Genomic DNA, 12601 nt, shown 5'->3' with positions numbered 1-12601 from the left:
CACCGGAGCTCAGTGCACACAAATTGGGTGTGAGTTCTGGCAAATGTTATCGTTGTGGAAAGACAACGCATGATCAGAACCAGTGTTGGTTTAAAAACCAAGAATGTAGAACTTGTGGTAGGCTTGGACATATAGCTAGAGTATGCAGGTCAGGGAAGAAGACCAGCAACAAGAAGTCACCGCAAGGAAAATACGCAAAGGTACACAAGGTGACCGAACAGGAGTCCGATTCAGACGCTAGCAGTAATGAACTGGCTAGCTTAAGCTGTAATGAACTGGCTAGCTTAAGAGTACTCAACGCTGGTAAGGGTGCAGACCTCCAGACAATTTGGGTCACTCTTCAGATAGAAGGAGTCCAAGTAAAACTGGAATTGGACACTGGATCGGCATTGACGGTCATAAATAAGAAAGATTACGGAAAGTTATTCCAACATATTCCCCTACAGTATACGGGGATTATATTGGAAACATACACGGGGCAAAGAGTGTACCCCATCGGGGAAATAGAGGTTGCAGTGGTCCACAAGGGCGAAGACAGTCAAATAATGGACTTATATGTGATATCTGAAGGAGGTCCTCCACTACTAGGACGGGAGTGGATTAGGAAAATGAATATGGACTGGCATTTCCTACAAACAATAACGAGTGCGAACTCGGTGAAGATAGTCGGCCCAGACTCTGGAATGGATGATGGTAAGCCCAACTCAGGCGCAAAAGACAAAGTTTCAGCACAGAATTCCACTGAGCAACAACAACATAGTTTAACTGTGGATTCTGAGTCTGGCAAGTCTACTGATGTGCCCATTTCTGAGGGACACCGGGCTCGAACTCAACTCCATTTCAAACTACAACAGCAATTAGAACAAATGCTTCGCCGTTGTGAGCAAGAGTTGAATGCAACGAAAGAGTTCTTTGATATAGAGTTGGAGAATCTGGAAAGACAACAGAAGCAGCTGATGGAGAAAATGGAGCAGGAGCACACAAAACGTCTGATGTCAGAGGAGTTAACGGTCAGCCAACTCCTGCATATGCTGAAGGACAGGACTCTGAAATGGGAAAAACTTGAACACGAACTTCAATATTCAAACGAAAGGGGTTCGGAGCTCTCAAAGGTTATTGGAAGAGCTGAGGTGGCAACACAGACTGAGATGACTGCAACAGAGCAGCCCTTGGATGCCAAAAGTACGCTGACTCACGTCAACGTAGAACAACAGACCGCTGAAACAGCTGCTCCGGTAGAGGGATTGAATAGTCCGATCAATCAATCTCCAAAAGAAGTTGAAGTAGTAAAATCTCAAATGAGGTCATTAGTAAACGACTTGCTGAAAGCCCAGAAAAAGCTGGATGAAGAGGTACGCATGAAGAAGTCTCTTCAGGAAAGATGTCTGGACTTGGAACAAAAGCTGGCTAACGCCCAGCTGGGTATGGAGGAAATAGAAGACCCTCTCGCTGGCCTAGATCAGGACGACACCGAATATTACTATGTCCTGTCCTGCCCAACTTGTAACTTCGACTCCCACCATACAGAAATCATGGAGGAGCACCGAAAGTCTACGGAACATCGGGAGAAGGTGGCTCTACTACGGAAAAAGGAGGGAGAGAAGGAGGAACTGCGCATGCAGCTGGCAGCTGACAGTGGAGCCCAGAGAGTCTCCAAGAAGCAGAAAAGGAAAAGTCGAAACAGAAGATGACCCATCTGAACCATTATTACCTCTACCAGATCACACACGTGGTCCCTCCGAACGGAGCCAATTCAGTTCGGAAGTTCAAACTGTTAAATCCATGGAAGGACTATTGAATGAGTCACTCCAGCAACGTGAACCGACTCCACCACAGAGATTGAATCTGTGAACTGTTTTCCGCAGAGACTGAATCTGTGATCTGTTTTGACATAAAGTTATCTATGTATCTATGTTATTCTGTTATGTAAACCTGAAGTTATATATGTATATATGTTATTACGTTATGTTAAATGGGGAGATGACTGTAAAGCTAGGAAGGGAGGAATGTTGTGTATGTAATATGTGTGCTACTTTGAACCTATGGACAGGACTGCACTACTTGTTGGGCGTAGTGATACGCAGTACCACTCCTGGCCATAGGGGTATAAATAGTACTGTGGGTACTGATCCCCCTCAGTTCCCGCCTGTGGGCATGAAGTAAAGACCTACGTGTAGTCCCTACCTCCAACCAGTAAAGACCTGTTTTATTGTTACTGATTAAGTCTGAGTATTAATTACTTGAACAACTCACAGATTTAACAAATAGGTCCATGTTGTTTATGCTCCACACAAGCCTCCTCCCACCCCATTTCATCTCCCCCTATCAGCATATCCTTCTATTCCTCTGTCACCTAGCTACCCCTTAAATCCATGTGGTTGCGAGTTCCTCATTCTCACCACTCTCTGGGTGAAGAAGTTTCTGCTGAATTCCTTATCGGATTTATTAGTGATTATCATATTTATGACCCCTGGATTTAGTCTCCCCCACAAGTGGAAACATCTTCTCTACGTCTACCCTATCGAATCCCTTTCATAATTTTAAAGACCTCGATCAGGCCACCCCTCAGCCTTCTCAGGAAAAGAGCCCCAGCCTGTTCCGTCTTTCCTGATAGCTGTACCCTCTCAGTTCTGGTATTGTGAACGGTAATGCTCACAATGATATTAACATTGTACTACATGATACAATATAGGAGTAGGGTTGAGTGACTAGCATGAAATCGCCAGCCAATGCACCTGCAGTTAATCTGTATTGATCTTATGTAGGCTGCCTGAGAGAAGGTGAATTTGAATCCTATCCTTCACTGTCATTCAGTTCTTAGCTGGGCTGCTAGAAAGAAGCTTTATAATAAGAAAGAAACACTTGCATTTCTATAGCACCTTTCACAACCTCAGGACGTCCCAAAGCGCTTTCCAGCCAATGAAGTACTTTTTGAAGTGTAGTCACTGTTGTAATGTGGGAAACGCGGCAGCCAATTGCCGCATAACAAGCTCCCACAAACAGCGATGTGATAAATGACCAGATAATCTGTTTCAGGAGTTGACTGAGGGATAAATATTAGCCAGGACACCAGGAGAACTCCCCTGCTCTTCTTCAAAATAGTGCCATGGGTTTTACATCCACCTGAGAGAGCAGACAGGGGCCCCGGTTTAACGTCTCGTCTGAAAAATGGCACCTCCAACAGCGCAGCGCTCCCTCAGTAATGGCACCGGGAGTGTCAGCCTGGATTATGTGCTCAGGTTTTTGGAGTGGGGCTCGAGCCCACAGCCTATTGACTCAGATGGCAGCACTCTCACCTCTGGATTGGAAGCCATGGGTTAGTGGGAGCAGAATCTCCGAATATGCACCCTGGTAGGCGCCAGAGCGCTGGAAAGGAAAGCCACCATTATACCCTGATGCCTGGCTGTGCTGTCCCCTGGTTTGGGTTTTAAATGATGCACGTCTCATTTTTTGATTGGGCAGCTTGACTGCCAATTACAGCGCTCTGTCTGATGATTAAGCTGCCTCTCAATGTTAGACACCACCCACTATAACAACAACAAGAAGTTGCATTTATATAGCGCCTGTAACGTAGCAAAACGTCCCAAAGCGCTGCACGGGAGCGATTATCAGACAAAATTTGACACCGAGCCACATGAGGAGATATTAGGACAGGTGACCAAAATCTTGGTCAAAGTGGTAGGTTTTAAGGAGCGTCTTAAAGGAGGAGAGAGAGGCGGAGAGGTTTAGGGAGGGAATTCCAGAGCTTGGGGCCCAGGCAGCTGAAGGCACGGCCGCCAATGGTGGAGCGATGATACAAAAAGTATCAGTGAATTGCATATTGTGTTTCGAATTTCTGAACCTGAAATTATATATTTTTTCCATTTCAGACGGTGATCGAAGCGAAAGAAATGATCCTGAAAGGTGTGGAAAAGACGACAAAGGAATCTGAGATTCAGATGTACATCCTCTCGTTGAAGAACGCACTGCTCCCTGACGCTATTCCTATTTTACTGAAACACGCAGAGTCTGGCTCTGGTCCCATCAGCAATATTGCGGCCTCTACTATCCAGAAATATGAACGAGCGCACATCACAGAGGAGATGAAATTGCAGGTCCTTATCATGGAATCACAGAATCTTATAGCACAGAAGGAGGCCATTCGGCCCGTCGCGCCTGTGCCGGCTCCCTGCAAGAACTCTCCAATTTAGTCCCATACCCCAGCCTCAGCTAGAGCAGCCAGTACTTTAGGGGAGGCTGGACAAGCATATGAGGGAGAAGGGAATGCTGATAGAGTTAGATGAGGAAAGACGGGAGGAGGCTCGAGTGGAGCATGAACGCTGGCGTGGACTGGTTGGGCCGAATGGCCTGTTTCTATCCTATGTTAAAAATAAACAGCTTTTTCCCAATAACCCTGCAAATTACTCCTCCTCCGGTACATGTCCAATTGCCTTTTGAAAGTTCCTATGGAATCTGATTCCAGCGCCCTTTCAGGCAGTGCGTTACAGATCTTAATAACCCTCTGTGTGAAGAAATTTCTCCTCATTTCCCCCTAGTTCTTTTGGCAATTATTTTAAATCTGCCCCTATTTAAGAAAGGAAGGAGACAGAAACCAGGCAACTATCGACCAGTTCGCCTCACATCTGTCATTGGGAAAATGCTAGAGTCCACCATTAAGGAATTGATAGCAGGACATTTGGAAAATCATAATATAGTCAAGCAGAGTCAGCATGGTTTTATGAAAGGGAAATCATGTTTGACAAATTTGCTGGAGTTCTTTGAGGATGTAATGAGCAGGGTGGATAAAGGGGAACCAGTAGATGTGGTGTATTTGGATTTCCAGAAGGCATTCGATAAGGTGCCACATAAAAGGTCACTGCACAAGATAAGAGCTCACGGGGTCAGGGGTAATATATTAGCATGGATAGAGGATTGGCTAACTAACAGAAAACAGAGAGTCGGGATAAATGGGTCATTTTCAGGTTGGCAAACGGTAACTAGTGGGGTGCCACAGGGATCGGTGCTGGGGCCTCAACTATTTACAATCTATATTAATGACTTGGATGAAGGGACCGAGTGTAATGTAACCAAATTTGCTGATGATACAAAGATAGGTGGGAAAGCAAATTGTGTGGAGGATGCAAAGAATCTCCAAAGGGATATAGATAGGCTAAGTGAATGGGCAGGAATCTGGCCAATGGAGTATAATGTGGGAAAAAAAGGTTATCCACTTTGGTTGGAAAAATAAAAAGGCAAATTATTATTTAAATGGGGAGAGATTACAAAATGCTGAGGTACAGAGGGATCTGGGGGTCCTTGTCCATGAATCACAAAAAGTTAGCATGCAGGTACAGCAAGTAATTAGGAAGGCAAATGGAATGTTGGCCTTTATTGCAAAGGGAATGGCGTATAAAAGTAGGGAAGTCCTGCTACAACTGTACAGGGTGCTGGTGAGACAACACCTGGAGTACTGCGTACAGTTTTGGTCTCCTTATTTAAGGAGGGATATACTTGCATTGGAGGCAGTTCAGAGAAGGTTCACGAGGTTGATTCCGGAGATGAGGGGGTTGTCTTATGAGGAAAGGTTGAGCAGGTTGGGCCTATACTCATTGGAGTTTAGAAGAATGAGAGGTGATCTTATTGAAACATATAAGATTCTGAAGGGGCTTGACAGGGTAGATGCAGAGAGGATGTTTCCCCTCGTGGGGGAATCTAGAACTAGGGGGCATAATTTCAGAATAAGGGGGCACCCATTTAAAATGGAAATGAGGAGGAATTTCTTCTCTCAGAGGATCGTGAATCTTTGGAATTCTCTTCCCCAGAGAGCTGTGGAGGCTGGGTCATTGAATATATTTAAGGTGGAGATAGACAGATTTTTGAATGTCATGACCCCTGTCGCATTCTCCTAGCCTTCAGATAGTGGATGTTTTTTTCATTCATTCTTAGGATATGGGAGTCACTAGCAAAGCCAGCATTTATTGCCCATCCCTAGTTGCCCTTGAGAAGGTGATGTTGTAGTCACTGTTGTATTGTAGGAGACGCAGCAGCCAATTTGCACACAGTAGGGCCACACAAACGGCAATGTGATAACGATCAGATGATCTATTTTAGTGATGTTGGTTAAGGGATAAATACTGGCCAGGACACCGTGGAGAACTCCCCTGCTTTCCTTCGAAATAGTGGCCGTGGGATCTTTTATGTCCACCTGAGAGGGGAGACGTTGCTTTAACATCACATCCGAAAGATGGCACCTCCGACAGTGCAGCACTCCCTCAGCACTGCACTGGGGAGTATCAAGTCTCTGGAGTGGGACTTCGAACCCACGACCTTCTGTCTCAGAGGTGAGAGTGCTGCCCACTGAGCCATGGCTGACGCTGTGTAATGTGATAGCTCCCTCTGTGCCCCAGCGGTGATTAGTTTAATCAGAGTCTGCGGAGCGAAGCTGGCTCGCGTGGCGCGGTTCCCCGTCGAGCAGCTTTCCACGGTGGCTCTTTGATGAAGGTTGAGCAGATGCTTTGGACAGAACGTTGTCTGCATTCACGGAGCTCATTGTCACAGCTTTGTGTCCGACCAGGTGAAAAGGGTAATGAACAGGATCTACCATCAGAACCGCCGGGTCCACGAGAAGACTGTGCGGGCGTCTGCAGTGGACATCATCTTTAACAGCGACCCCTCGTACATGGAGGTTAAGAACGTTCTCCTTTCCATTGGCGAGCTACCGACTGAAATGAGCAAATACTTACTCTCTAAGATTCAGGACATCTTGCGATTTAAACTTCCGGGAAGGTAAATGAGATTTTTTTAATTTGTAATTTGCGTTTTAACATAATACAGATTTAAGATAATTGGCAAAAGAACCAGAGGGGAGATGAGGAGAATTTTTTAACGCAGCGAGTTGTTGTGATCTGGAATGCGCTGCCTGAAAGGGCGGTGGAAGCAGATTCAATAGTAACTTTCCAAAGGGAATTGGATAAATACTTGAAAAGGCAATGGCCCATAAATTCCGTTCCCTACGGGTGTGTACGCGCTGTGTACGCACCCGTAGGGCCAACGGAAGTGTCGGTTTTAGGCATGCACTGCGCATGCGCTGGAAACCGGAACTTCCGTTCTGTGAAGAAAGGGCTTGACAGGTCAAACGCCTGCGCCGGAGAGGCAGCGTGTACGTCTGGAACTTCCGTTTTTTTCAACGGTTGCTTCAGTCCAGGTAAGTCGGAAACAGCTGCGCCTGGAAAAGTAGGCGCAAGGCCGGCAGCTCCTCGACGCAAGGCCGGCAGCTCCTCGGCGCAAGGCCGGCAGCTCCTCGGCGCAAGGCCGGCAGCTCCTCGGCGCAAGGCTCGCTTTTACCAGGCTAAGAGGTGAAGAAAGTAAAAAAAAAAATGTTTCCACTGATTTTATCATTTAAAAATACTTTAATAAAGAAAGGTAAGTTTATTTTTAGCCCCGTTAAAAACTTTAATTATTTTTTTCAAAAATTTTAATTTTTGTTTAAAATTGTTAATTTATGTAATTTATAGTCATGTGATGTTTTAAAAAAAATTATTTGAAGTTTGACTGTACTTATGTTTTGGGGCTGATCTTTATTCATAGATTTGACAGGTCTTCCTGTCAAATCTATGAATGGAGATTCCCTGCTCTGATTGGCTCCCCATGGCCCACGTGATCCCAGGGACGCTGCGAACGACCTGCGCCCCTGGGATACGTGGGCCCTGCGCACCGGCAGTTTGAAGAGGCACAGCAACGGAATGCTGCGCCTCCCGGGAGCCCCTCCGGTCCAGGCGTAGATTTTTCTAAATCGCAGCCTCCGCCCGTGGTAGGGCTGCGAATGCAATTTCTGAGCCAATATTTGCAGGGCTGTGGGGGAAAGAGCTGGGGAGGAGTGGGACTAATTGGAGAGCTCTGTCAAAGAGCTGGCACAGGCACGATGGGCCGAAGGGCCTCCTTCTGTGCTGTGCGATTCTAATACGTCCCTGTTAAGCGCCTTGGGACATTTTCCTACGTTAAAGGCGCTCTATAAACAAGAAGGCCATCTCTCTCTCCCTCCCCTCAGGCCCCAAAAACGTACCTTTGTTAAGCCTCAGCACAGTCTGAGGCCTAACATTAAAGTTGCAGGCACACCGGCGAAGCCCTTCGGCCCCTTTAGGTTCCACCGGCTCGTCTTCTGATGCAGCAGAGGGGTGTCCCGTCTCACCTTCCTTCCCCAGCAGTGGCGGGTTCCTTCCTGGTGCTGCAGTTGACGTCAGGAGCCTGCCCCGCATAGTAACTGAAGCCCAAGGGAGGAAATTGGACTGGGGTCATGGTGGGGGTCAAGGCAGCGAGCGGCATATCCCTCCCCCCCGACCCTCCTTGAGCATATCCAGACCAATTATCTTCCTGCTGAGGATCGTACGTTTAAAAAACTACGCAGGTTTCCTTAAAGTCTTTCGCGGTTTACTTTTATTTTTTGGTAAGTATTCTGGAGACCTCTGGAGACCTGGCAATTGGTCGCAGTGCAAAGACTACATGTTCCTAACCAAAATAACAACAGAAAATGCTGGAAAAACTCAGCAGGCCAGGCAACATCAGTGGAGAGAAAATAGAGTCAACGTTTCAGGTCAAAACCCTTTGTCAAGACTGAAAAAGCACAGGAAATGAAATAGATTGAGAGGCCAGTTTGAGGGCTGGGAGAGAACAAAAGAGAAGTGAAGAGACATTAAGAGGTATTCAAAACCAGACGAGATGGTGATCGGACTAGTGGAGACAAAAGACGGCTCTAGATTAGGTGTGAAATGCACTGGCAGAATGGGAGACAGCTGCCATGTGGGGGAGAAAAAAAGGGGGGGAAGGGCCAAAACAAAGGTGTGGATAAAAAATGTTCCTAACCATATCTACTTCATCCTTTGTAGTGAAATGGTGTGGAAGGTTCTGAAGGATACTGTCGCCCACAACTATGACCGTTTCGCCAAGATTGGCTCCTCATCGGCCTACTCAGGATACATGAAACGTATGTCAACAACAACAACTTGCATTTATACGGCACCTTTAACGTAGTAAAACGTCCCAAGGCGCTTCACAGGAACGATTATCAAACAAAATTTGACACCAAGCCACATAAGGAGATATTAGGGCAGGTGACCAAAAGCTTGGTCAAAGAGGTAGGTTTTAAGGAGCGTCTTAAAGGAGGGTAGAGAGGCGGAGAGGTTTAGGGAGGGAATTCCAGAGCTTAGGGCCTCGGTAACTGAAGGCACGGCCGCCAATGGTGGAGCGATTAAAATCAGGGGATGCTCAAGAGGGCAGAATTAGAGGAGCGCAGAGATCTCGGAGGGTTGTAGGGCTGGACGAGGTTACAGAGATAGGGAGGGGCGAGGGCCATGGAGGGATTTGAAAACATTGATGAGAATTTTAAAATTGAGACTTTGCCGGACTGGGAGTCGATGTAGGTCAGTGAGCACAGGGGAGAACGAGACTTGGTGCGAGTTAGGAGACGGGGCAGCAGATTTCATCAGCAATGTCATCTATTTGCATGACAAAGTGAGGCACTGGCAGTGGGGACTGGGTGGTGCCGTGGGATACGTACAGCCAGGTCAAAGAGATCAAAGTTTGCTCTGTCTGCTGGCTGTAAGAATTAAGTTTAGGGCACCTCAGCCCAGTTCGCAGTGGATGTAAGTGTGCAGAACAAACTGCCAATATTTTGTCAATAACTGAAAATCTCACTTAAAGAGGCCACGATGATGGCTTGTGTAGAAAATAAAAAAGCCCATACTCAAAGGAGAACGAAGTAACTTGCATTTATATAGTGCCTTTCACGACCTCAGGACACCCCAAAGCGCTTTACAGCCAATGAAGTAGTTTTGAAGTGTGGTCACTGTTGTAATGTAGGAAATGTGGCAGCCAATTTGAGCACAGCAAGCTCCCACAAACAGCAATGCAATATTGACCAGATCTGGTGGAGGGATAAATATTGTACCAGGACTCCCCTGCTCTTCTTTGAAATAGGACCATGGGATCTTTTACACCTACCTGAGAGAGCAGACGGGGCCTCGGTTTAACATCTCATCCGAAGACGGCACCTCCGACAGTGCAGCACTCCCTCAGCACCGCGCTGGGAGTGTCAGCCTAGATTTTGTGCTCAAGTCTCTGGAGTGGGACTTGAACCCACAACCTTCTGACTCAGAGGCGAGAGTGCCGCCCACTGAGTGAATCTGTGCTAACACCAACTAGTGGAGTAGATGGCACTGTGCAGATGGGGTTAAACCGTCTCATTGGGACAGAGTTCAGAGGGTTTGCTTTGCACCTGCCTGGGCTGCCCCAGACCTCAAATCCCTTGAGCTTAATATTGCGAGGCAATGCTGGGACTATGACTCCATTCTCCAAGAGGTTCAGCAGCTCCCTATTGGATTTGTGTGTGTGAGCACGAGCACATGTGCGTGTGTGTGTGTTTGTATGTGTAAGCACGACTGTGTGTGCGTGTGTGTGAGCACAGGTGTTTGTGAGTATGAGTGTGTGTGAGCATGAGTGCGTGTGAGCACAAGAGTGTGCACGTGTGTGAGCACGAGTGTGTGCATGTGTGAGCACGAGTGTGTGCGTGTGTGTGAACATGGGTGTGTTTGTGAGCATGAGTGTGTGCATGTGTGTGAGTGTGTGTGCATGTGTGTGTATGTGTGAGCATGAGTGTGTGTGTGTGTGAGCACGAGTGTGTGCGTGTGTGTGAGCCCGAGTGTGTGCGTGCGTGTGTGTGCATGTGTGTGTATGTGTGAGCACGAGTGTGTGCATATGTGTGAGCCTGAGTGTGTGCGTGTGTGAGCACGAGTATGTGCATGTGTGTGAGCACGAGTGTGTGCGTGTGTGTGAGCATGAGTGTGTGCGTGTGTGTGAGCATGAGTGCTTGTGTGTGAGCACGAGTGTGTGCGTGTGTGTGAGCACGAGTGTGTGAGTGTGTGTGAACACGAGTGCTTGTGTGTGAGCCCGAGTGTGTGAGCACGGGTGTGTGTGTGAGAGCACGGGTGTGTGTGTGTGTGTGAGCACGAGAGTGTGTGTGTGAGTGTGTGCATGTGAGTGTGGGCATTGGGTGAGGACAGGCAGCGATACCTTGGATGGTGAATAACCAGCTGGCCGTTTCTGCATAGACTCACACAGTGAGATACCGGGGGGGCGCGGGGAGCTGCTGGTCTGTCACCCCTGGACGAGTACTCCAGCACGAGGCAGTGCCATGAGGAGAGGAGAGGCAAAAATCCGGAGAAATAATTGGGGGAAAAAAAGTAGTCAATGGAAGTGCGCTGTCAGTTGGCTAAATCCTGGCACAAGGTGCTTCATGCAAGTAGGTAGCTGTCTCCACTGTGACCATGCTTCATGAGGAGTTACTGGAGAAGTCTTTGGGGGAAAAATTCAGTTGGTTAGCGCCTCCTGTTAGCGCCTCCGGGGGCGCTAACGGGGGCGATAGGAAGTTAGCGCCCGAGTGCGGCGATTTTAGCGCCGCTCGCGAAATTGACCAGACATTTTGCGGCGGCGCTAAACACTACCGCCACGATCTCCTGCGCCCGCAGATTGTGACGTCAGTCGAGCGTGCAACGCCCCGGACCGGATATTGAGTCGTGCCCTCCTGCCTTTCCGCCTACCGCTAGCAACGACAGGCAGAGGGGAACGTTTTGCAGTCGGGAAGGGGCTGGGGGAGCGCTATTTAAAGGCGGGCGCTTCCTGCCTTTTCTTGTCGGCAAAAGTTTTGGTACACGCAGGTTGAGAGGGAGCGAGACGTCTGCAGAGAGTTAACGCTGTCCTAAGGAGTTTTGGTCCTCAGCACCACTTTTGAGGTTCCTAAGCGCCGAGCTCGTTCCCTGGGCCAATCCATTAATGCCTCCAACACAATTGCTTTCGAGGTCTCTCCAGGCCGAGATTCAAGGCTGCAATGAGCAGGGTGTGGCTGGCAAGCAAGATGGCCCCTCCCCTTTAAGAACTGGATGGCGCCAGTCTGTCTGGCTTCCATGGTAACGGACATCACCTGAGCTTCGGTAGCGCTCTGAGATAGCGCCTCGCTCCCCAACATCAGCGCCTTCAGAGAGGTGTGTAGCGTCTGATTTAGCGCTCCAATCACCTCCAGGGGCGATGGAGGCGAATTTTGCAGTCGGAGGTGATAATTAGCGCCGGGCGCTAAACTTTGCGCCCGGCCGATATTAGCGCCCCAAAATGGGCGATACCCAATTTCTCCCCCTTTGTGTTTTTCAGAGGGCACTGACTCAGCTTCCACGTACAGTCTGGACATCCTGTACTCGGGCTCCGGCATTCTAAGGAAGAGCAACATGAACATCTTTCTACTCAGTCAGGAATCAATGTTGCACACTATTCAGGTACATCGAAGTAGGGGATTATGTTTCTTTTCTGAGAACAGAGGCCTCTGCTGGTTATGATTCTTTGCCCACTAGGGGCCCCAGGTTTTGCCCCAGAACTGGTTGGACTTGTCTACAAAGCTGCTCCCGGCATAAAAAACAGAAAATGCCGGAAACACTCGGCAGGTCAGGCAGCATCTGCGGAGAGAGACAAAATCAGAGTTAACGTTTCAGGTAGAAACATAGAAACATAGAAGATAGGAGCAGGAGTAGGCCATTCGGCCCCTCGAGCCTGTTCCACCATTCAATGAGATCATGGCTGATCA

At 48.1% G+C, this 12601-nt stretch overlaps 1 protein-coding gene across 2 annotated transcripts in view; it reads left to right on the top strand.

The window, feature by feature from the left end:
* mttp (microsomal triglyceride transfer protein) overlaps positions 1-12601 on the top strand; it is a 96661-nt gene that overhangs the window by 53458 nt on the left and 30602 nt on the right. For both annotated transcript variants that reach the window (XM_086006259.1, XM_086006266.1), the window contains 4 exons: positions 3870-4094; positions 6554-6765; positions 8862-8959; positions 12175-12296. In XM_086006259.1, the coding sequence (XP_085862385.1) occupies positions 3870-4094; positions 6554-6765; positions 8862-8959; positions 12175-12296 (657 nt within the window). The remainder of the gene's footprint in view (positions 1-3869; positions 4095-6553; positions 6766-8861; positions 8960-12174; positions 12297-12601) is intronic.

The sequence above is a fragment of the Somniosus microcephalus genome, chromosome 2, assembly GCF_052327205.1.
Source record: "Somniosus microcephalus isolate GS21.2 chromosome 2, FLI_Smic_1.0, whole genome shotgun sequence".
In the NCBI taxonomy this organism is placed as follows: domain Eukaryota; kingdom Metazoa; phylum Chordata; class Chondrichthyes; order Squaliformes; family Somniosidae; genus Somniosus; species Somniosus microcephalus.
The sequence above is the reverse complement of the archived record's forward strand: the minus strand, read 5'-3'. Positions and strand labels throughout refer to the sequence as shown.